Source organism: Dryobates pubescens, chromosome 6, assembly GCF_014839835.1.
Source record: "Dryobates pubescens isolate bDryPub1 chromosome 6, bDryPub1.pri, whole genome shotgun sequence".
NCBI lineage: Eukaryota > Metazoa > Chordata > Aves > Piciformes > Picidae > Dryobates > Dryobates pubescens.
Window position 1 is genome coordinate 3,870,906 of NC_071617.1, and position 25,363 is coordinate 3,896,268.

Consider the following 25,363-nt stretch of genomic DNA (forward strand, 5'->3'; position numbering starts at 1 on the left):
GAGGCGGTTGGACTGGATGACCATTAGAGGTCCCTTCCAACCCAGACCATTCCATGATTCTGTGCTGGATGATCCTTAGCTGCTGTCAACAAACAGCTTTCACTTTGTCTCATGCTTTTTTAGTGTCTTTCTGTGGAGATTAGTGCTGGAATTCATTTTGTATTTGGGATTAGAGGAAGCCATCAGAATGGAATGGAATGGAATGGAATGGAGTAGAATAGAATAGGATAGGATAGAATAGAATAGAATAGAAGTTGAATTGAATTGAATTGAATTGAATTGAATTGAATTGAATTGAATTGAATTGAATTGAATTGAATTGAATTGAGTTGAGTTGAGTTGAATTGAATTGAATTGACCAGGCTGGAAGAAACCTTTGAGATTATCAAGTCCAACCTATCACCCAACACCATCTGATCAACTGGCACCAAGAGAAGTGTTACAATTAGAAATAAGAAGTTAATCCTGCAGAGCTCACTCTACTCAGCTGTGGTGAGACCCCAGCTGGAGTATTGCAGCAAGAGAAGCGTAGCCAGCAGGGCGAGGGAGGTGATTCTCCCCCTCTGCTCCGCTCTGGTGAGACCACACCTGGAGCCCTGTGTCCAGTTCTGGAGCCTTTATTACAGGAAGGATCTGGAGGTGCTGGAAGGGGTCCAGAGAAGGGCCATGAGGATGAGCAGAGGCATATACAGGAGGCTTACAGACAGAAGATTTGGCTGACCACTCACAAGGGTGATCAGAGGGCTGGAGCTCCTCTCCTATGAGGCCAGACTGAGAGAGTTGGGGCTATTGAGTGGGGAGAAGAAAAGGCTCCAAGGAGACCTAATTGTGGCCTTCCAGGATCTGAAGGGGGCTCCAAGAAAGCTGGGGAGGGATTTTGAGGGTGTCAGGGAGTGATAGGACTGGGGTGATAGAGCAAGACTAGAAATGGGTAGATTCAGATTGGCTGTTAGGAAGAAGTTCTTCCCCATGAGGGTGGTGAGAGCCTGGCACAGGTTGCCCAGGGAGGTGGTGGAAGCCTCATCCCTGGAGGTTTTTGCAGCCAGGCTGGATGTGGCTGTGAGCAACCTGCTGTAGTGTGAGGTGTCCCTGCCCGTGGCAGGGGGGTTGGAGCTGGCTGATCCTTGATGATCCATGATTCTGTGATTGTGTATGTAACAAATACCCACAAACAGGATCTCAAAATGGAAAAGGACTCTATCAGGAGAATACATTCAATTGCTGAGGGATGTTTTTCCCTGTCAGTCAGGCTTTGTCACAAGGACTTTGCTCTGGAGAATTGTTCACAGGCTTTCAGTTGCTCAATAATGTTGACCCTTGTCTGGATTTGCCTTTTTTTCTTTTCCTTCATTGAGAAAAACTATTTCTGGAGACTTAGATTATGAATAAAACCTGCTGGATGCAAGCTGTAAAGTCTGGGTTTAAGGGGTTTTTTTAGCTCAGATCCATACTGCTAGGTGCGTGCCAGACTTTACAAGTGAGCAATGGTCAGCAGGCTTAAGCATGATCTCTTCTCTCTGAATGTTTTGCATCTCAAGGTATGTGCAACAATTTGCTCTGCAGATGCTGTTGGGGCTTTGGGTTGGTTATGTCCTATGGGCTGCAACTGCTCAGCTCGCTGGAAGAGCTGATGCAGGCTTAGCAGAGCAACATGCTTGAGCCGCTTGGAACCGCTGGCGGTGTCGAGCCTCTAGCTGGGAAATGGTGAGCGAGCCATTACTCATGTTTCCGCTCTGAGCCTTCATCCTGTGAATATGAAGGAGGGGAAATTTCTTCTCAGCTCAGGGGTGTTACATATTTATAGCAAGAGAGTTGAAAGCTGGGATTTTCAGCTGCAAAACCTGGGTCTTTGCGTTTCAAACCGAGCGAGGCCGGAGCTGGTAATCTGAGAGAGACTCCCCGATTTCATCTGGACTTATTTCATCTGGTTTCAGCTATGCCATAAAAGATCTGACACCAGAGAAGGGTTGATCCTTCTAAATCACATTAATTAAAGACAGTAAAGACACTGCTGTGGAGATAAGTGTGCTGGGCACACTTGTTCTAAGGGCAACCAAGCTGGTGAGTGGTTTGCAGCACAGCCCTGTGAGGAGAGGCTGAGGGAGCTGGGGTTGCTTAGCCTGGAGAAGAGGAGGCTCAGGGGAGACCTTCTTGCTCTCTGCAACTACCAGAAGGGAATTTGTAGCCAGGTGGGGGTTGGTCTCTTCTCCCAGGCACCCAGCAGCAGAACAAGAGGACACAGTCTCAAACTGTGCCAGGGGAGGTTCAGGCTGGAGGTTAGGAAGAAGTTCTTCCCAGAAAGAGAGATTGGCCATTGGAATGTGCTGCCCAGGGAGGTGGGGGAGTCACCATCACTGGAGGTGGTTAGGAAGAGACTTGATGGGGTGCTTGGTGCCATGGTTTAGTTGATTAGGTGGTGTTGGGTGATAGGTTGGAGTCGATGATCTCGAAGGTCTTTTCCAACCTGGTTAATTCAATTCTATTCTATTCTATTCTATTCTATTCTATTCTAATAGCAGCCTTGGCAGCCTATTCTAGTCTAGTCTAGTCTAGTCTAGTCTATTCTAATAGCAGCCTGGCAGCCTATTCTATTCTATTCTATTCTATTCTATTCTATTCTATTCTATTCTATTCTATTCTATTCTATTCTATTCTATTCCATTCCATTCCATTCCATTCCATTCCATTCCATTCCATTCCATTCCATTCCATTCCATTCCATTATATTCTATTCATTCTGTTCTATCTATTCTATTCTACTCTAAGAATGAAATAATTTGGGATGGCTTTCTGTATAAATGCTAACAATTACAACCTATATTCCAGAGCAACTGTTTGGGTTTGCTATTACCTCAGCGGTTTTTTTCTCTGCATAGCTTGACTCTGAAAGATAATAAATCACCTCTTAATCCTCTGTATGTACACAGGCAAGCGTGCTTGCAAAATACCAGCATTTCAAGTGAGGATTTTTCAAGCTTTGTTTTCTGTAAACACAGCATAAAATGATTGCAAGTCGAGCTGATTGCTTCCATGTGCTCTGGGTTGTAGCAGCGCTACAGTGTTAAGAGCTGAGAACCATTCTTACAGCTGAGATTGTACAGTAGATCACAGGCTCACAGGATGTCAGGGGACCCAAAGAGACTATCAATCCAAACCCCCTGCCAGAGCAGGACCATACAATCTAGCTCAGGTCACACAGGAACACATCCAGACAGGCCTTGAAAGTCTCCAGAGAAGGAGACTCCACAGCTTCTCTGGGCAGGCTGTTCCAGTGCTCTGTGACCTTTATAGTGAAGGAGTTTCCCCTTGTGTTGAGGTGGAACCTCCTGTGCTGCAGCTTCCATCCCAGGGAGCAAGTGAGCAGAGCCTGTCCCCTCCCTCCTGACCCCCAGCCCTCAGATATTGATAAACATCTATTAAATTCCCTCTCAGTCTTCTCTTTTCCAGACTAAAAGGCTCCAGGTCCCTCAGCCTCTCCTCATCAGGCAGTGCTCCCATCCCATTATCACCCTTGTACCCCTCTGTTGGACCCTCTCCAGCAGATCCTTGTCCCTCTTGCACTGGGGAGCCCAGAACTGAACGCAGTCCTCAGGATGAGGGATTGTGGAATCTACAGGGCTTAAATGCAGTGCTATCATTTTGGAGATGTTCTTTCTAGACTAAATGGATCTCTTTGTCATTTATCACTTTTTAGCAAGTTATTAAACTTTGACTCTAGAGAGTGGAAAAACGAACATATGATTCTGGGTCACCTGTTCAGAACAAAATACTTGTCAATTAAAGAAGAAAAGCACTCATCAGTGCATTGCCAACCTGAAATCCAAGTTTAACATATATAAAAAGTATGATATTAATGAGGATATTATATGGAATCAGAGAATTGTCAGGGTTGGAAAGGACCTCAAGGATCAGCCAGTTCCAACTCCCCTGGCATGGGCAGGGACTCCTCACACTACAGCAGGTTGCTCACAGCCACATCCAGCCTGGCCTTAAAAGCCTCCAGGGATGAGGCTTCCACCACCTCCCTGGGCAACCTGTGCCAGTCTCTCACCACCCTTATGGGGAAGAACTTCTTCCTGACATCCAATCTGAATCTACCCATTTCTAGATTTGATCCATTCCCCCCAGTCCTATCACTCCCTGACACCCTCAGAAGTCCCTCCCCAGCTTTCATGTAGCCCCCTTCAGATCCTGGAAGGCCACAATTAGGTCTCCTTGGAGCCTTCTCTTCTCCACACTCAACAGCCCCAACTCTCTCAGCCTGTCCTCATAGCAGAGCAGCTGCAGCCCTCTGCTCATCCTCATGGCCCTTCTCTGGACACCTTCCATCACCTCCAGATCCTTCCTGTAATAAAGGCTCCAGAACTGGGCACAGTGCTCCAGGTGGGGTCTCACCAGAGCGGAGCAGAGGAGGAGAATCACCTCCTTCAACCTGCTGGCTCTGCTTCTCTTGCTGCAATACTGCAGGTGTGGTCTCACCAGAGTGGAGTAGAGGAGGAGAATCACCTCCCTCATCCTGCTGGCTGTGCTTCTCTTGCTGCAATACTGCAGGTGGGGTCTCACCAGAGCGGAGCAAAAGGGGAGAATCACCTCCCTCATCCTGCTGGCTGTGCTTCCCTTGCTGCAGTACTGCAGGTGGGGTCTCACCAGAGTGGAGTAGAGGAGGAGAATCACCTCCCTCATCCTGCTGGCTGTGCTTCCCTTGCTGCAGTACTGCAGGTGGGGTCTCACCAGAGTGGAGTAGAGGAGGAGAATCACCTCCCTCATCCTGCTGGCTGTGCTTCCCTTGCTGCAGTACTGCAGGTGGGGTCTCACCAGAGTGGAGTAGAGGAGGAGAATCACCTCCCTCATCCTGCTGGCTGTGCTTCCCTTGCTGCAGTACTGCAGGTGGGGTCTCACCAGAGTGGAGTAGAGGAGGAGAATCACCTCCCTCATCCTGCTGGCTGTGCTTCCCTTGCTGCAGTACTGCAGGTGGGGTCTCACCAGAGTGGAGTAGAGGAGGAGAATCACCTCCCTCATCCTGCTGGCTGTGCTTCCCTTGCTGCAGTACTGCAGGTGGGGTCTCACCAGAGTGGAGTAGAGGAGGAGAATCACCTCCCTCATCCTGCTGGCTGTGCTTCCCTTGCTGCAGTACTGCAGGTGTGGTCTCACCAGAGTGGAGTAGAGGAGGAGAATCACCTCCCTCATCCTGCTGGCTGTGCTTCCCTTGCTGCAGTACTGCAGGTGGGGTCTCACCAGAGTGGAGTAGAGGAGGAGAATCACCTCCCTCATCCTGCTGGCTACGCTTCTCTTGCTGCAGTACTGCAGGTGGGGGTCTCACCAGAGTAGAGTGAGCTCTGTATGATTAACTTCTTATTTCTCATTTTAAAGTTTCTCTTTACAACTAAAGTGAAAAAAAAAAAGCCAACCCCAGTTCTCCTTCTGCAGCTGCTCTTAGGTTTTACAGGCAGGAACAGTTTCGAGGGGGAGTATGGAAACTACATTTGTACATGATATTTCCCTCCCCCCCCCCCCTAAATAAAGTAATTAATTCAGTGAAGGGGGAAAAAAACTCCAACAACCCACTTTAGGGGATCATCTAATTATAAATCTCCCCCAAGTGTGAAATTGAAGTGCAGTCATCTTATTAGGAAACAATTTACTGAACGTGAAGCGTTTGTCAGCCCAGGCTGAGCGGCAAATCCGCTTCCATGTGCTTGATAATCTGATCTCAGCGTGTAAAAAAGCTTGGGAGCAGGATAAACAGATGTGTAAAGGGATTGCTTTCACAGGCAGGGTGGTTTTTTTTTTCCCCTTTTTCATAATATAATTGCCTTGAATCATGAAACCTCAGACCTCAGCTGTTCCAGCGGGGAGGCAGAACCGGCGGTGAGGGCGAAATCCAAAAAGCACACAAGAAACAGCTTTTGGGGGTTTCTGAGTCCAAAGACAACTCACGTGGTGCTCCTGCTAAAAGGGAAGGGGGAGGGAGGGGGAGGGGGAAAGAAAAATACACCCCAACAAACCCCAGCAGAAAAACCCTCTCCTTAAATCCTGCTTTCTAAGGGGAACGCTCCGTGCTTTTGTTGGATGGCTGAGGCGGATGGATCCTAGAAGTATTTTAAGATTGGCTGCTGCTCTGGGTATGGTCAGGCTTACACTGCTCAGCCTTGTCACAGAAAAGAAGTTATCTGCAAGCTCAAGTTTTGGTAATTAAATCCTGGAAGGCCCCTTGGGTGGCTAGCATTGACTGGTGTTATTCAAGAGCAACAAGCATCTCATTTCGTTTGTGAAATACTTGAGCAGAAATCATAGAATCAAAGAATTGTCAGGGTTGGAAGGGACCTCAAGGAGCAGCCAGTTCCAACCCCCCTGCCATGGGCAGGGGCACCTCACATCACAGCAGGTTGCTCACAGCCACATCCAGCTTGGCCTTAAAAACCTCCAGGGATGAGGCTTCCACCACCTCCCTGGGCAGCCTGTGCCAGGCTCTCACCACCCTCGTGGGGAAGAACTTCTTCCTAACATCCAATCTCAATCTACCCATTTCTAGTTTTGCTCCATTCCCCCCAGTCCTATCACTCCCTGACACCCTCAAAAGTCCCTCCCCAGCTTTCTTGTAGCCCCCTTCAGATACTGGAAGGCCACAATTAGTTCTCCTCAGAGTCTTCTCCACACTGAGCAGCCCCAACTCCCTCAGTCTGTCCTCATAGCAGAGCAGCTCCAGCCCTCTGATCGTCCTTGTGCCCCTTCTCTGGACGCCTTCCAGCACCTCCAGATCCTTCCTGTAATAGGGGCTCCAGAACTGGAGGCAGTACTCCAGGTGGGGTCTCACCAGGGCAAGAGCAGAGGGGGAGAATCACTTCCCACACCCTGCTGGCTGTGCTTCTCTTGCTGCAGCCCAGGATGTGATTGCTTTTCTGGGCTCCAAGTGCACAGTGATGGCTAATGCTGAGCTTCTTATCCACTAGCACCCCCAAGTCCTTTTCTTTGTTTATGTGGAACCTCCAGTGTTGCAGTTTGTGTCCATTGCCCCTTGTCCTGTCACTGGACACCAGTGAGAAGAATCTTCCCTTGGTCTCAATTCTCCTTCCCAGCAGGCAGGTCTCTGCCTAGGACCCTCAGAGCAGAAGTCAGCTTTGCCCTTGCTGTACCACTGCTCACAGTTGCTGGACTTTGGTGCCATGGTCACTGGGCCTGCCTGCTGTGCATCTTTGTCACAGACTGCAGTTATAGGTTGTGTACAAAACCTGCTGGGACTACTTTTAAGTGTGGTTATTTTTTGCCTAATGAGAGATGTTATTTCTTAGATAGCAAAGCAGCTGGTGTCCAGTGACCCATGTTGTCCCCCAGGGATCAATACTGGGCCCAGTCTTATTCAGTGACCTGGATGAGGGGATCTGCAGAAGACACCAAGCTGGGAGGCAGTGTGGATCTCTTGGGGGGTTAGGAGGATGCTGCACAGGGACCTGGCCAGGCTGGGTCACTGAGCTGAGGCCAACAGTGTGAGATTCAACAAGGCCAAGGGCAGGGTCCTGCACTTTGGCCACAAACATCCCATGCAGTGCTACAGACTGGGGGTGAGTGGCTGGAGAGCAGCCTGGCAGAGAGGGACCTGGCAGTGCTGGGGGACAGCAGCTGAGCATGAGCCAGCAGTGTGCCCAGGGGACACAGAAAGCCAATGGCATCCTGGCCTGGATCAGGAATAGTGTGGCCAGCAGGAGCAGGGATGGAATTCTGCCCTGTACCCATCACTGGTGAGGCCACACCTTGAGCACTGTCTGCAGCTCTGGGCCCCCCACTTCAGGAAGGATCTTGAGGTGCTGGAGCAGGTCCAGAGGAGAGCAACCAGACTGGGGAGGGGGCTGGAGGGAAAGTCTGATGAAGAGAGGATGAGGGAGCTGGGGGTGTTCAGCCTGGAGAAAAGGAGACTTAGAGGGGACTCTACAACTACCTAAAAGGAAGCTGTAGTCAGGTGGGGGTCAGGCTCTTCTCCCAGGCAGCTTGTGACAGGACAAGAGGGCATGGCCTGAAGCTGTGCCAGGGAAGGCTGATTAGGCACTGGGATGCACTGCCCGGGGAGGTGGTGGAGTTGCCATCCCTAAAGGTGTTTAAGAAAAGATTGGATGTGGCCCTTGGTGGCCATGGTTTAGCTGATGAGGTGGTGTTGGGTCCTGGGCTGGACTTGATGATCTCAGAGGTCCTTTCCAGCCTCAATGATTCTGTGGTTCTGTGAATATAATTGTGGCCTACAGAACTACAACCAAACTACCCTGAGCAGCAGCAAACACATTCAGTGATGTGAGGCACCATGACCAAGTCTCTGGGTTGCTGCCATGGGGATGTTAAACCAAGATCTTTGTGTAGGATATGTTGCAGAAGGATACTGCTTTCACTAGCAGAGTGATGCAAGACTTCAGTGTCATCCTAGCAAGACTCTTGACAAATAGGCCTTGGTATGTCCTGGGCAGCTGCTACATCTTGTTTTGACCTAATTTCTTTCTCTGTTCAGCTGCAATCATTACATTTGGGAATGGGATTTGGGTGAGAATAAGAAGCACTGATTACACAAAGCTCACAGTGAATGTGCTGTTGTGTACTGTAGGTGTCAAAATCAAGTCCACACTATAGACATCTGAGTCAACCACAATGTATGTTGATGCTACTGGAATTAATGTGATTGTGTGCTGATAAATATATTGATGGAATTATGCAGTATTCAGTCTCAAAAGGGCAGAAGTGAAAGGAGAGAAAATGTCTCTGAAACAGGGCTTCCAACACAGTCAGGATGCTTCAAATAAGCAATTTACCTTCAGAATATATTGAGAATACTTCAGCTAAGCCAGGAGCCTGGTAAGGAATACAGAAGAGGCAATCCAGTGTTATTCAAAACTGAAATTACATCAGCAGTGTTTCATTTTCAAGACCATTTTAACATCTTGCCTGTAGAGGAATCCTGCTTGCTTAAACCAAAACTGAGGAATCTCACTTACATTGAGGCAGAATCCTCTCATCCTTATGTATTTAATCACTGTCTGTATTCAGAATGCTAAGAAAAGCATTTCTCCTATAAGTAAGGGTGACAGGATTCAGGGAACAAATATGGAGCTTGCCCATCTTTTCCCAGGGGAGGTTTAGGCTGGAGGTTAGGAGGAAGTTCTACACAGAGAGAGTGATTGCCCATTGGAATGGGCTGCCTGAGGAGGTGGTGGAGTCACCATCACTGGAGGTGTTCAGGAGGAGACTTGATGGGGTGCTTGGTGCCATGGGTTAGTTGATTAGGTGGTGTTGGATGATAGGTTGGACATGATGAGCTTGAAGGTCTCTTCCAACCTAGTTTATCCTTCTATTCTAGTCTAGTCTTACTTACAGTGGTTAGCAGAATGGTTGACTGGATTTGTACCAGCTTACTCTTGAAAAATCTAGAATTAATGTAGTCACCAACTACAGTAAGGAAAGTCCCAAAACAACTTCTCTAGCAGTTGTTTGGGTTTTTTCTTTTCCCTCAGTACCATCTTTCTATCTTCCTAGCTCTGAATTCTCTCCTAAATCATGGAATCACAGAACTTTAGAGGTTGGAAGGGACTTCCAGAAACCATTGAGTCCAACCCCGCTGCCAAAGCAGGGTAGTCCACACAGGAATGCATCCAGGTGGGTTTGGAAAGTCTCCAGAGAAGGAGGCTCCACAACCTCTCTGGGCAGCCTGCTCCAGGGCTCTGTCACCCTCACTGCAAAGAAGTTTCTCCTCATGTTGAGCTGAAACCTTCTATGTTCAAGCTTGAACCTGTTCTTCCTTGTCTTATTACTGAGCACCACCCAAAAGAGCTTGGCCCCCTCCACTTGACACCCACCCCTCAGCTATTGAGAGACATTGATCAGATCCCTCTCAGCCTTCTCTTCTCCAGACTAAACAGCCCCAGGGCTCTCAACATGAGGAGAAACTTCTTTACAGGGAGGCTGACAGAGCTTATATTTATACTTCATTTTTATATTTATAGCTTATTTTTATATTTCATTCATGGCAGCTGGAGGTGTTCAGGAGGAGACTGGATGGGGTGCTTGGTGCCATGGTTTAGTTGATTAGATGGTGTTGGGTGATAAGTTGGACTTGATGATCTTGAAGGTCTCTTCCAACCTGGTCTGGTCTGCTCCTATTCTATTCTATTCTATTCTATTCTATTCTATTCTATTCTATTCTATTCTATTCTATTCTATTCTATTCTATTCTATTCTATTCTATTCCATTCCATTCCATTCCATTCCATTCCATTCCATTCCATTCCATTCCATTCCATTCCATTCCATTCCATTCCATTCTAACTGTTCTTTGAGTGTTAGCTGAGTGTACCTGGAAAGAAGAAAGTGATGCCAGGTGCTTCAGCACAGCTAAGGTAGCTGTGTGGGTATTTGACTTTGTTTCTTCATTAAGAAATTCCCTTTACAACTGATAACATTGCTGGGGGGAGAAAAATAGGCTATGTAAAAGATTTGTGGGTTTAGCTGTAGCTCAGAAAGTTCATTAGTGGAGCTCAAATTTCAACTTCAGTTGATTTAGTGTGAAAACAAAGTTCCCAGAATCATTTTAAGCCTGAAATCTATTTAAACAGTCAGTTCTGAAACACAGAGCAAGTTGAATACTTGCTCTCAGTCCAATAAAAACTTCAGCAAAGACTCCTGGAATACACAAATAACCTTTACCATTATGTTTATTTATTGTATAATAAGAAGAACCCCAGCTACCTCTATAGTTTTTCTGTTGTTCTTAAATATTGCTGCATATTTCACAGGAGCCATGTATTTGTTTTAATATGTAGAGCTCCCTGGCACTTCAAAACCAGGCCAGTCCTAGAGGGTAGAGAGGCTCTGCAGAGGGACCTCGACAGGCTGGACAGATGGGCAGAGTCCAAGGGCAGGAGATTGAACCAAGTGCAAGGTTCTACACATTGGCCACAACAACCCCAGGCAGTGCTACAGGCTGGGGACAGAGTGGCTGGAGAGCAGCCAGGCAGAGAGGGACCTGGGGATACTGGTTGATGGTAGGCTGAACAGGAGCCTGCAGTGTGCTCAGGCAGCCAAGAGGGCCAATGGCATCCTGGCCTGCATCAGGAACAGTGTGGCCAGCAGGAGCAGGGAGGTCATTCTGCCCCTGTACACTGCACTGGTTAGGCCACACCTTGAGTCCTGTGTCCAGTCCTGGGCCCCTCAGTTTAGGAAAGATGTTGACTTGCTGGAAGGTGTCCAGAGAAGGGCAACAAAGCTGGGGAGGGGTTTGGAGCACAGCCCTGTGAGGAGAGGCTGAGGGAGCTGGGGTTGCTTGGCCTGGAGAAGAGGAGGCTCAGGGGAGACCTTATTGCTGTCTCCAACTCCCTGAAGGGAGGTTGTAGCCAGGTGGGTTTGTTCTCTTCTCCCAGGTAACCAGCACCAGAACAAGAGGACACAGTCTCAAGCTGTGCCAGGGGTGTTTAGGCTGGATGTTAGGAAGAAGTTCTTCCCAGCAAGAGAGATTGGCCATTGGAATGTGCTGCCCAGGGAGGTGGTGGAGTCACCATCACTGGATGTGTTTGGCAGGAGACTTGATGGGGTGCTTGGTGTCATGGTTTAGTCGATTAGGTGGTGTTGGATGATAGGTTGGACATGATGATCTCGAAGGTCTCTTCCAACCTGGCTTATTCTATTCTAAAAAAGAAGCCTTGCTGGAAAAGCTTGAAGTTTAGATGAAAACAATTCTTCTGTGCTTTTTAAGTTACCTTTCACCCTAAAGCTCAGTCTCCAGTGCGGTTCATTCAGTCTTTCTCTTTGATCTTTTCTTCCCCCCCATCAACCTTTATAATTTCTGTCTCCAGTCAGATGTTTTACACTTCTGTTTTTTCCCCCTGGAGAATAAAAATGACCTCTCTATCCTTAGCAGCCAGCTTTCCTAACAGTGATTCTTTTTCTGCCATTGTATGAGAGTTATTTGCCATTAGGATTGTGCTGCCCAGGGAGGTGGTGGAGTCCCCGTCCCTGGAGCTGTTCAAAAAGGGATTGGACATGACACTTGTAGTTTAGTTTAGTTAGTCATGAGGTGTTGGGTGATAGGTTGGACTTGTTCATCTCTGAGGTCTTTGCCAACCTTATTGATTCTTTGAGAGGCTATTTAATACATCAAGTTGAAGCTTTGCACTGGAAGTCTCCCGAGGAGTCTGAAGCATCGAGCAGCTTCCTATAAATTAAATTGGTAATTAAAATGACAGCTTGGTTTAAAGAGTAAACCAGAAAGCTCCTTGTACATCTGTTTCAAGCAATTTGGCATCTCCCCTCTTCTCTGAGTCTGTTTTACAAGGCTAGAGTGAAAAAACAACTGGGTAAGCCCCAACCTCTTCGTGGGTGGATGAGGTATTTCCTTTGTGCTTGCCTCTCGCTGGCTGCTGTGGGTTTGCTCCTGACAAGGCTTTGGTGACAGTCAGTCAGGGACAGCATTGTTCTCACCGTGCTGTTCTCCAAGGGGAAAGGCACTGCTTGAAATTGTTTCATAGCAGCAGTTGAAATTGCATTTCCCTTTGGGTGTCACTGAGTGTGTGCTGAGTGAGGTGATTCTGGGAGGATTTCTGGCTGCCGGAGCTGTAGTCCGACGAGGTTGTCTTTGCAGGAATATCCTCAGCTGCCTCAGCAGCTGGAAAAATGGAAATACCTCTCCCTGGCTAGTAAAACTCTCTGCAGCAAACACTTCCAGCTACTTCTGACATGCTGAGCTTCAAACAGGAGGTGGTTTTGCTGAATAGAATCAGAATTAGAATTAGAATTAGAAATAGAATAGAATAGAATAGAATAGAATAGAATAGAATAGAATAAACCAGGTTGGAAGAGACCTTCGAGATCATCAAGTCCAACCTATCATCGAACACCACCTAATAAACTAAACCATGCAACCAAGCACTCTATCAAGTCTCCTCCTGAACACCTCCAGTGATGGTGACTCCACCACCTCCCCAGGCAGCCCATTCCAATGGGCAATCACTCTCTCTGTGTAAAACTTCCTCCTAGCCTCCAGCCCAAACCTCCCCTGGCATAGCCTGAGACTGTGTCCTCTTGTTCTGGTGCTGGCTGCCTGTGAGAAGAGACCAACCCCCACCTGGCTACAACCTCCCTTCAGGGAGTTGGAGACAGCAATAAGGTCACCCCTGAGTCTCCTCCTCTCCAGGCTAAGCAACCCCAGCTCCCTCAGCCTCTCCTCACAGGGCTGTGTTCCAAACCCCTCACCAACTTCATTGCCCTTCTCTGGACTCGTTCCAGCAAGTCAACCTCCTTCCTAAACTGAGGGGCCCAGAACTGGACACAGGACTCGAGGTGTGGCCTAACCAGTGCAGTGTAGAGGGGCAGAATGACCTCCCTGCTCCTGCTGGCCACACTGTTCCTGATGCAGGCCAGGATGCCATTGGCCCTCCTGGCTGCCTGGGCACACTGCAGGCTCATGTTCAGTCTACCGTCGACCATTATCCCCAGGTCCCTCTCTGCCTGGCTGCTCTCAGCCACTCTGACCCCAGCCTGTAGCTCTGCATGGGGTTGTTGTGGCCAATGTGCAGAACCTGGCACTTGGATGTGTTCACTCTCCTGCCCTTGGACTCTGCCCATCTGTCCAGCCTGTCGAGGTCCCTCTGCAGAGCCTCTCTACCCTCCAGCAGATCAACTCCTGCCCCCAGCTTGGTGTCGCCAGCAAATTTACTGATGATGGACTCAATGTCCTCATCCAGATCATCAATAAAGATGTTAAAGAGCATGGGGCCCAGTACTGATCCCTGGGGCACACCACTGGTGACTGGCTGCCAGCTGGCTGTGGCACCATTCACCACCACTCTCTGGGCTCGGCCCTCCAGCCAGTTCCTAACCCATCGCAGTGTGCTCCCATCCAAGCCAGGGGCTGACAGCTTGGCCAGGAATTAGTAGAGTATTAAGACAGTATTGAAACAGTCGTGTTTCTGATCTGGAATTTACAATCAGCAGAGTTTGGAATGGAAGCCAATCTCTCAGTTTTCCAAAGCAATACCACTTAATAAGTGACACCGCTGGCGGCACGACCCTCGCTCGTCTCGCTTGTCTAATTACGCACATTCCTGTCTGTGGAATGGAAGTAATGAGCTTAGCAGAGTAAATTGGTTGTGCCATTTATGTATGGATGTATGGATGTGTTTATTTATTTAACATAAGGACATTGCAAGTGGTCTGGAAAAATAGGACAACCTACACCTGACTCGAATCCAAACATTCTTTCCGTGTCCTTCCTTTCAGCAGCCCTCAACGACGCGCCGGGAGCGAAGCGTCCAAACGTGGACCTGCGCCGCAGGTTCACACAGCAGCCAAGAACAGTAGTGGGAGGGTTGGGGGGAAATTACAGAGGGTACTGTTGATTTTATTCTTTCCCCCCTCAGAAAATGTTCATTTAATGTTTCAATCAACTTGTGAATTCTTTACTTCCACAGAACAGGACAAAAAGAGCTTTTACTAGCGGCGGTGCCTGGCAAGCTTGCTGCTGCTGCTGCTGCTGTCTAGAGACCCTGTAGCTGCTGCAGTGACCTAACTAGGTTGGACTCGATGATCTCAAAGGTCTTTTCCAACCTAGTTAATCCCTCTTCCCCTCTCCTCTCCTCTCCTCTCCTCTCCTCTCCTCTCCTCTCCTCTCCTCTCCTCTCCTCTCCTCTCCTCTCCTCTCCTCTCCTCTCCTCTCCTCTCCTCTCCTCTCCTCTCCTCTCCTCTCCTCTCCTCTCCTCTCCTCTCCTCTCCTCTCCTCTCCTCTCCTCTCCTCTCCTCTCCTCTCCTCTCCTCTCCTCTCCTCTCCTCTCCTCTCCTCTCCTCTCCTCTCCTCTCCTCTCCTCTCCTCTCCTCTCCTCTCCTCTCCTCTCCTCTCCTCTCCTCTCCTCTCCTCTCCTCTCCTCTCCTCTCCTCTCCTCTCCTCTCCTCTCCTCTCCTCTCCTCTCCTCTCCTCTCCTCTCCTCTCCTCTCCTCTCCTCTCCTCTCCTCTCCTCTCCTCTCCTCTCCTCTCCTCTCCTCTCCTCTCCTCTCCTCTCCTCTCCTCTCCTCTCCTCTCCTCTCCTCTCCTCTCCTCTCCTCTCCTCTCCTCTCCTCTCCTCTCCTCTCCTCTCCTCTCCTCTCCTCTCCTCTCCTCTCCTCTCCTCTCCTCTCCTCTCCTCTCCTCTCCTCTCCTCTCCTCTCCTCTCCTCTCCTCTCCTCTCCTCTCCTCTCCTCTCCTCTCCTCTCCTCTCCTCTCCTCTCCTCTCCTCTCCTCTCCTCTCCTCTCCTCTCCTCTCCTCTCCTCTCCTCTCCTCTCCTCTCCTCTCCTCTCCTCTCCTCTCCTCTCCTCTCCTCTCCTCTCCTCTCCTCTCCTCTCCTCTCCTCTCCTCTCCTCTCCTCTCCTCTCCTCTCCTCTCCTCTCCTCTCCTCTCCTCTCCTCTCCTCTCCTCTCCTCTCCTCTCCTCTCCTCTCCTCTCCTCTCCTCTCCTCTCCTCTCCTCTCCTCTCCTCTCCCCTCCCCTCCCCTCCCCTCCCCTCCCCTCCCCTCTCCCTCTTCCCTCCCCTCTCTTCCCCTCCCCTCCCCTCTCTTCCCCTCCCCTTCCCCTCCCTCTTCCCTCCCCTCTCCCTCTGCCTCCCCTCTCCTCTCCCTCTTCCTCTCCCTCTTCCTCTCCTCTCCTCACTTCATCTTGTGGGGTTAAAGGTATGGCATAGCACCAAAAAAATTCTTCCTGCCTGAGGAAAGCAGGTGAAAAAAATCTTTTCTTTATTACTAAGACTGTTTTGTATTACAAGGCTGGGAGGATGCCACTTGCATTGGTTGCCTTTCACACTGCTTGCAATTTGAACATTTTTTTCTTTCTTCTTGCTCTTTTTTTCTCCCCTCCTAAATTCCTTTAAATATTTATAGGGAAACCTTTTACATGGGATAAAACTAGCAATGGGTAGATTCAGATTGGATGTCAGGGAGAAGTTCTTCCCCAGGAGGGTGGTGAGACACTGGCACAGGTTGCCCAGGGAGGTGGTGGAAGCCTCATCCCTGGAGGTGTTTGCAGCCAGGCTGGAGGTGGCTGTGAGCAACCTGCTGTAGTGTGAGGGGGTTTGGAACTGGGTGATCCTTGAGGTCCCTTCCAACCCTGACAATTCTATGATTCTGTGTATAATATATAGTAGAAATAAGTTGTCTGAAAATGTGTGTTGTGTGGAAGGCATTCATATTAACCATCCCCATCCTCCCCACCCAATCCTGTGTCTCTCTGTCGATGCAGCAAACATTTACAGCACCCCTGTGCTGCCTTTCTTTTCTAATGCAGCACATCTGTGTATCAAGACTTTCTAGATTGAAATGAGGAGAATAATGCAGCACCTCATAGGTAATTAAAACAAGCAAACAAACAACAAAAAAAAGGTTTAAATATGAATGTATTGAAGGATTAAACACAGGTTATCTGTTGGAATAGGTTGCCCAGGGAGGTGGTGGAAGCCTCATGCCTGGAGGTGTTTGCAGCCAGGCTGGATGTGGCTGTGAGCAACCTGCTGCAGTGTGAGGTGTCCCTGCCCATGGCAGGGGGGTTGGAACTGGCTGATCCTTGAGGTCCCTTCCAACCCTGACAGTTCTATGATTCTATTGCCCTTAAAATGTTGTGCTGTGCTGTCTGTGTCTGATTTCTGTAGGTGCTGTAGTGCAGAAATACCTTCACAGCTCAAAAATGTTAAGGCTTGTGGTTTAAAGGCATACTTTGGCATGCTGGGTTCCAGAGGGATGTGAATTAGTTGGCAACACTTTGGTCCATTTTATCTTACACTACTTTAGTGCATTGAACTTTGTGGACATTGGTTTATGTAATTCAGCTCTGTGCAGGAAAAGAAATTACCATTAATTGCTTTTTAATGGTAACAAGCTGATGAACTACCCAGACTTCCCCCCCCCCCCCCCCCAAAAGTGCTTGTTATTGTTTTTTCTCTTTCCTTAATTGCTGAGATGTTTTTACAATATAAATACTATCTGCTTGGCAATCACAGATCCTTTTAGCAGCAAACTAATTCTCCCCATTGGAGAGAACATTAATGGTGCAAATGAATCAAATTGGTGATGAACAAAGTGAATCATTCTAAGCTGTGCTGAGTTATAGAAGTGTTTCAAAGTCATCTCAGAAAGGGGCAAACTCTTGGTTAGGAGGTTTACAACACAGAGCTGCAGAGGCTGATGAAGGGGGGGAGGGGGTGGACATAATCATTATTGTTACTATCAGGAGGAGATTGATGAAAAGGCCAAAATGGCAAAGCTGATGGGAAACAAACTGTGTTCCCTCTGGAAAAAAATAAATACAATTAACAAATTAATCTAAATTAATGTGAATCAATCTAAAATGATGGAAATTAATCTGCTCTAATCCATAAAATAACAATAGAACATAATGAGTTATAAAAGTGTTTCAAAGTAATCTCAGAAAGGAGCAAACTCTTGAGTGCAGTCACACAGCACTTACAGGGTGGCCAAGGGATCAGGCCCTGCTAGCATGGGTTTAGGAAAGGCAGGTCCTGCCTGACCAACCTGATCTCCTTCTATGAGCAGGTGACTGCCTGGTGGATGTGGGGCAGGCTGTGGATGTAGTCTACCTGGACCTCAGCAAGGCCTTTGACACCGTTCCCCATAGCAAACTCCTGGCCAAGCTGTCAGCCCATGGCTTGGATGGGAGCACACTGAGATGGGTTAGGAACTGGCTGGAGGGCCGAGCCCAGAGAGTGGTAGTGAATGGTGCCACATCCAGCTGGCAGCCAGGCACCAGTGGTGTGCCCCAGGGATCAGTGCTGGGCCCCTTGCTCTGTAACATCTTTACTGATGATCTGGACGAGGGCATCGAGTCCATCATCAGTAAATTTGCTGACGACACCAAGCTGGGGGCAGGAGTTGATCTGCTGGAGGGTAGAGAGGCTCTGCAGAGGGACCTGGACAGGCTGGGCAGTTGGGCAGAGTCCAAGGGCAGGAGATTGAACACATCCAAGTGCCGGGTTCTGCACATTGGCCACAACAACCCCATGCAGAGCTACAGGCTGGGGTCAGAGTGGCTGGAGAGCAGCCAGGTAGAGGGGGACCTGGGGGTGCTGGTCAATGGTAGGCTGAACATGAGCCTGCAGTGTGCCCAGGCAGCCAGGAAGGCCAATGGCATCCTGGCCTGCATCAGGAACAGTGTGGCCAGCAGGAGCAGGGAGGTCATTCTGCCCCTGTACACTGCACTGGTTAGGCTGCACCTCGAGTCCTGTGTCCAGTTCTGGGCCCCTCAGTTTAGGAAGGAGGTTGACTTGCTGGAACGAGTCCAGAGAAGAGCAACAAAGTTGGTGAGGGGCTTGGAGCACAGCCCTGCGAGGAGAGGCTGAGGGAGCTGGGGTTGCTTAGCCTGGAGAGGTGGAGACTCAGGGGTGACCTTATTGCTCTCCACAACTACCTGAAGGGATGTTGTAGACAGGCAGAGGTTGGTCTCTTCTCCCAGACAACCAGCACCAGAACAAGAGGACACAGTCTCAGGCTGCACCAGGGGAGGTTTAGGCTGGAGGTTAGGAAGAAATTCTTACAGAAAGAGAGAATGGCCATTGGAATGTGCTGCCTGGGGAAGTGGCAGAGTCACCATCACTGGAGGTGTTCAGGAGGAGACTGGGTGGGGTGCTTGGTGCCATGGTTTAGATGCCTTGGCTTGGTGCCATGATTAGATGGTTTTGGATGATGGGTTGGACATGATCTCGAAGGTCTCATTCTATTCTATTCTATTCTATTCTATTCTATTCTATTCTATTCTATTCTATTCTATTCTACTCTACTCTACTCTACTCTATTCTACTCTATTCTATTCTCATGCACTTGAGTTCCAATTGTTGATTTCCCTGACTGCTTAATGCTTCTGAGTCAGACTCTTCACAATCCAAGGATTCAAAGAAGCTTGGCTGTGATATTAATGTATCCAACAAATAATGCACACTCTTAGCTGAGGTAATTCTCCTGTGTGCTTCAAAGTGGCCCAGGAAAGGAACTCTTACTGCTTTGTTCCTACAGCATTTGTTTCTTGGCAGCACATGTCTGGATGTATAGCAGATGTACTAAATATAACCTGCCTCTGACTGAATCCAGCACGCAGGCAGCAAATGAAAATGCCATCAGCACAAGCTGTTATTTCCATAGGGACCTGTGGGCAAAAGGAAGCACTGTTCTAGTCTGGACTACTTGGGTTTGAATTTCCAGGACTGCCAGTCTGGCAAAGTTTGTTTCACCTCACTTTGTGATGCAGGGCTCCTGACAATAATGGCCTCACTGACATTGATTCTGTTTGGTTGTTTGTTTTTCTCTTACCAGGAGGAATGCTTTTTGAATTTGGAAGCTCCCATTTCCAGAGTATGTGGCTATGACACTCCTTTCCCTCACATCTTTGAGCCTTTCTACATCCCAGACAAATGGAAATGCTACGATGCTCTTCGAAAAATGATTAACTACTGAGCAGTGAGGAGTGATCAGCTGCTGAGAGGTGAGCAAGGAATGGCTGCTGCTGGCAGTTTGCCTGGCAGGCTTCCAGCAAACTCACTGCCAGGCTTGGGGCATGGTACTCATAGAATCATAGCATTGGCAGGGTGGGAAGGGACCTCAAGGATCAGCCAGTTCCAGCCCCCCTGCTGTGGGCAGGGACACCTCACACTACAGCAGGTTGCTCACAGCCACATCCAGCCTGGCTGCAAACACCTCCAGGGATGAGGCTTCCACCACCTCCCTGGGCAACCTGTGCCAGGCTCTCACCACCCTCATGGTCAAGCATGTCTTCCTGACATCTAATCTGAATCTACCCATTTCTACTTTTGCTCCATTCCCCCCAGTCCTATCACTCCCTGACATCCTCAAAAGTCCCTCCCCAGCTTTCTTGGATCCCCCTTCATATACTGCAAGGCCACAATTAGGTCTCCTCAGCGCCTTCTCTTCTCCAGACTGAACAGCCCCAGCTCCCTCAGTCTGTCCTCATAGCAGAGCAGCTCCAGCCCTCTGCTCATCCTCATGGCCCTTCTCAGGACACCTTCCAGCACCTCCAGATCCTTCCTGTAATAGAGGCTCCAGAACTGGACACAGAGCTCCAAGTGTGGTCTCACTAGAGTGGAGCAGAGGGGGAGAATCACCTCCCTTGACCTGCTGGCTCTGCTTCCCTTGCTGCAGCTCAGGATGTGATTGGCTTTCTGGGCTGCAAGTGCAATCTTTTAACAAGGATTGCCTCTTGTGGCTTTGGGGCCTTCAGCCTGAAAGGCCTGGGAATCTTTGTAAGGGAGTGCCACTCAAGTCAGTGTTTAAAATCAATTCCCTTGCTTAATCAATCTGAAAATTAAATGTCTTGTAGCTGAGAAGTGAAAAGAATGTAAAATGAGAGGTGGAAGGAATAGTAATGCAGATGATTTTATCTGTATTAGAACACTTACAGAGCATGGCCTAAGGGTTATAAGTTTCCTCTCTTCAGGGTGCCCTGTAACCCCCTGAGGTACTTAAGAGGCCAAATTTACCCCAAATACAGGCATGAACAATACATGAAGCATCTGCAGCAGCTTGCTGATGTCTTCCAATACAATTACCAGGCTTTTACTTAGTCTAAAAATTCTTCATAGTCTTGGACCATGCCTGAAGATTGGGGTTTGCAGAGCCCTTCAGGCACCATATTTCTCAGTATCACAGAATCACCAAGGTTGGAAGAGACCTCAAAGATCACCAAGTCCAACCTGTCACCTCAGACCCCATGACTAAACCACGGCACCAAGTGCCACCTCCAGTCCCCTCTTGAACACCTCCAGGGATGGGGACTCCACCACCTCCCTGGGCAGCACATCCCAATGGCTAACAACTCTCTCTGGGAAGAACTTTCTCCTCACCTCCAGCCTAAACCTCCCCTGGCACAGCTTGAGACTGTGTCCTCTTGTTCTGGTGCTGGGTGCTTGAGAGAAGAGACCAACCCCTTCCTGGCTACAACCTCCCTTCAGGGAGTTGGAGAGAGCAAGAAGGTCTCCCCTGAGCCTCCTCTTCTCCAGGCTAAGCAACCCCAGCTCCCTCAGCCTCTCCTCACAGGGCTGTGCTCCAGACCCCTCCCCAGCCTCGTTGCCCTTCCCTGGACACATTCAAGTGTCTCAATGTCCTTCTTAAACTGAGGAGCCCAGAACTGGACACAGGACTCAAGGTGTGGCCTAACCAGTGCAGAGTACAGGGGCACAATGACTTCCCTGCTCCTTGTCTATGGCAAGGCTGTTAATCACAGCCTGTGGCATCTTTTGTCTTTGTTTCATGGTAATATAACACCAAGTATCTTTAGACTGCAAAGTGGCCAACTGTGCTGCACATTGCTGTGGGAGAGCTGCTGATGTTTACTGGCCAAAGTTTAATAGTTAGGAAATGTGTCAATGCATTGTGTTCTCTAATTCCATTTAACTAAGTCAGTCAAGTAGCTTAGTTTCAGAAACTTGCTAGGCTGGGAAGGGACCTCAAGGATCATCTGTTCCAACCCCCCCTGCCATGGGCAGGCACATCTCACACTAGATCTGGAGCCAGTGCAGAGGAGGGCAAGGAAGCTGGGAAGGGCCTGGAGAAGAAATCTGATGAAGAGCAACTGAAGGAGCTGGGGATGGTTAGTGTGAAACAGAGGAGGCTGAGGGGAGACCTCATTGCTGTTTACAACTACCTGAAAGGAGGCTGTGGAGAGGCTGCTGCTGGTCTCTTCTCCCAGGGAATTAGTGATAGAACAAGAGGGAATGGCCTCAAGCTGCCCCTGAGTAGGTTTAGACTGGCCATTAGGAAACATTTTTTGGTGGCAAGAGTGGTCAGGCCTTGGAATGTGCTGCCTAGGGAGGTGGTGGAGTCCCCAAGCCTGGCTGTGTTTGAAGGTGGTATGGATGTGGAGCTTGGGGCTATGGTTCAGGGGTGAGCCTTGCAGAGTAGGGTTCTGGGTTGGACTTGGTGATCCTGAGGGTCTTCTCCATCCTGAGTGTTTCTGGGATTCTGTGCTTATGTTTCTAACAAATGGGAGAACTGCTTTAAATGTGCTTCTTTCTTGTACTAGGTGTAACCATAGTGACATTACTTGTCCTCAGTCTAGACTCCACCAGACTGACTGACTCCACCACCTCCCTGGGCAGCACATTCCAATGGCCAATCTCTCTGTCTGGGAAGAACTTCTTCCTACCATCCAGTCTGAACCTCCCCTGGTGCAGCCTGAGACTGTGTCCTCTTGTTCTGGTGCTGGGTGCCTGGGAGAAGAGACCAACCCCCTCCTGGTGCAACCTCCCTTCAGGGAGTTGTAGACATCAATGAGGTCTGCCCTGAGTCTCCTCTTCTCCAGGCTAAGCAACCCCAGCTCCCTCAGCCTCTCCTCACAGGGCTGTGCTCCAAAGCACAAGCTTTGGGTTGAGGCTTCCACCACCTCCTGGGCAACCTGTGCCAGTGTCTCACCACCCTCATGGGGAAGAACTCCTTCCTAACATCCAACCTGAGTCTCCCCATTTCTAGTTTTGCTAGGTAGCAGTTGCATCACTTCTAATTTCTCCCTGCCTCCTGTGGCAGGCTTCAAATGGATCAGCTATTTTTTGATGCATAGGTAAGTGTTCTGGTAAGGTTCACTCAGCTGGGGCTTGTGGCACCACTCTAAATTACAGAAGTCAGGCTGCCATGCAGGGAGCTGTGTGTTTGAGCTGTGGATATTACTTTTAAGCCCTTCAGGTTTGTAATTTATGTTATTATTTATTTTTAACCTTCTTCTGCAGAGAGAAGAAGAACAACAGGGAAACACAGAAGCTGCCTTCAAACCTCTTGACACTTGCCTCAGACCTTGTGGGTATGGAAGTCACACAGCAGGCTGTTTGCTCTGAACTCAGCTATCCCTTAGTATTCCTCTTGGCTATCCTGCAGAAAGATTGAATCCCAATTATGAGCTCAGTGATGGGCAGATGATTGCTGTACTAAGTAGTTGCAGATGGATTTCAAGATGCTCCAGATGTCATAGGAACATAGTTAACACATTGCTGTGCTTCACTAGGTGACAGCTCTGAACTTCACTGTGTAAATATTAGCAGCAGGATTTTATTCAATAAACCATGTTCTGCACATCCTGCCTCCTGCCTTGCTTACTGTTCTGTTGAACACCTGAAGAAGCTGGATGTGGCACTGGGTGCCATGGTTTAGTTAGTCCTGAGGCCTTGGGTGACAGGTTGGACTTGATGATCTCTGAGGTCTTCTCCAACCTTATTGATTCTGTGATTCTATGATTCTAAGTTATTTCCATGTGACTCTTGGTGGCAACAGAGTAAACTTTAAGCAACCAGACCACCTTGAGTGTCTGGCCTGATGGAGACCTCCTTTAATGGATTAGAATCATAGAATTGTCAGGGTTGGAAGGGACCTCAAGGATCAGCCAGTTCCAGCCCCCCTGCCATGGGCAGGGACTCCTCACACTGCAGCAGGTTGCTCACAGCCACATCCAGCCTGGCTGCAAAAACCTCCAGGGATGAGGCTTCCACCACCTCCCTGGGCAACCTGTGCCAGTCTCTCACCACCCTCATGGGGAACAACTTCTTCCTAACATCCAATCTGAATCTCCCCACTTCTAGTTTTGCTCCATCCCCCCCAGTCCTATCACTCCCTGACACCCTCAAAAGTCCCTCCCCAGCTTTCTTGTAGCCCCCTGCAGATACTGGAAGGCCACAATGAGGTCTCCTTGGAACCTTCTCTTCTCCAGACTGAACAGCCCCAACTCCCTCAGTCTGTCCTCATAGCAGAGCAGCTCCAGCCCTCTGCTCATCCTCATGGCCCTTCTCTGGACACCTTGCAGCAGCTCCAGAGGCTCCAGAACTGGACACAGTACTCCAGGTGGGGTCTCACCAGCGTGCAGCAGAGGTGTCTTTCAGTTGAGCTGTGAAACAGTCTCAAAGCCTTACTTTCCTTTCAGCAAGGGCAATGAAAGCCTCATTTTGCTTGAGAAAGGAGGGGAGATGTTTCACTTTTTTGCTGTGGGTGAGATGCACTTGGGTTTGATCTCCAGAGGTCCCTTCCAACCCCTACCATTCTGTGATTCTATCAGCTTTGCTGCTGTATCTGCTGATTTTTTCCCCCCTTGGGATGCAGACTGTGTCTCCTGCTGGGCAGTTTGTGCCAGTTTGGCAAGCCAAGAGAGCAGTGCCCTGACCCATTCCTGCCAGTGGTGGGAGAAGAGGCAGTGCACACATCCATTTTCCATGGGTGAGGACACCACGAGCCTCTGCCATAAACTTAAAACCAATGACTGTTTGTTTTTCCTCTGCTAATATAAAGGGCACTGAACATCCTTAGAGTGCACAAAAAAGGAGGCCAGCTTTGCAGTCTGGAAGCCTCTGAGCTCAGTGGAGGTTTGCTTAGTGTTGAATAATGCCCTTCTTTTCCATGGGACAAGCCAAGGACACAGCAAAGGTGTGAAAATTACCCTCTGCTGTCCTTCATTCCAGGCCTGCTCAAAGGGCAGCAGATCTTCTTCCAGCACAGTAGTTTAAAAGCTTATGACTGAATCCCTTTGGTGCCAGCTCTGCTCAGTTTTCTCTTCTCCACCCCCTGAATTAAATGTGAATTCAGCAGTTCCTGGTTGCTTTGCTTTCTGTACCAATCAATCTCATGCTGCATTGCTGCTTCAGACCTGATGCTTAATGATTCTTAGGGTGGGGTTATTGGCTGGCCTTGGTGACCCTGAGGGTCTTTTCCAACCTGAGTGTTTCTGGGATGCTGTGATGTGGGGGAAGGAAAAGAGGGGTTGGGAGGATGTGTGGCAGTAGCCAGATAGCCATATTTGCCATTACTACTCAGAGGCATCTTTCAGGGAGGGGAAAGGATATCCTTAATGCAAACCTGCTCAGGGCAGTCCTCAAGGTGATGCCTTGGTAAGAGGTAAGTGGTAAGAAGAATTAGAAGGGATTTAATAAATGCTTATAAATATCTGAGGGCTGGGGGTCAGGAGGGAGGGGACAGGCTCTGCTCACTTGCTCCCTGGGGTAGGACAGGGAGCAATGGATGGAAGCTGCAGCACAGGAGGTTCCACCTCAACACAAGGGGAAACTTCTGTACTGTGAGGGTCACAGAGCACTGGAACAGGCTGCCCAGAGAGGCTGTGGAGTCTCCTTCTCTGGAGCCTTTCAAGGCCTGTCTGGATGTGTTCCTGTGTGACCTGAGCTAGATTGTCTGGTCCTGCTCTGGCAGGAGGGTTGGACTCGATGATCTCTTTGAGTCCCTTCCAACCCCTGACATCCTGTGAGCCTGTGAATGTGCTGCCCAGGGAGGTGGTTGAGTCCCCAAACCTGGATATGTTTGGGGTGGTTTGGCTGTGGTGCTTGGGGCTGGTTTAGGGGTGACCCTTGGAGAGCAGGGTTCTGGGTTGGAC

At 49.1% G+C, this 25,363-nt stretch overlaps 1 protein-coding gene across 1 annotated transcript in view; it reads left to right on the top strand.

Moving 5' to 3' along the window:
• The window catches only part of BCKDHB (branched chain keto acid dehydrogenase E1 subunit beta), a 122,198-nt gene extending 102,730 nt beyond the window's left edge, over positions 1 to 19,468 (top strand). The window contains exon 9 of the mRNA XM_009907423.2: positions 19,306 to 19,468. Coding sequence (XP_009905725.1) covers positions 19,306 to 19,446 — 141 coding nt within the window. The 3' untranslated portion in view covers positions 19,447 to 19,468. The remainder of the gene's footprint in view (positions 1 to 19,305) is intronic.
• Positions 19,469 to 25,363: the final 5,895 nt, after the last annotated feature.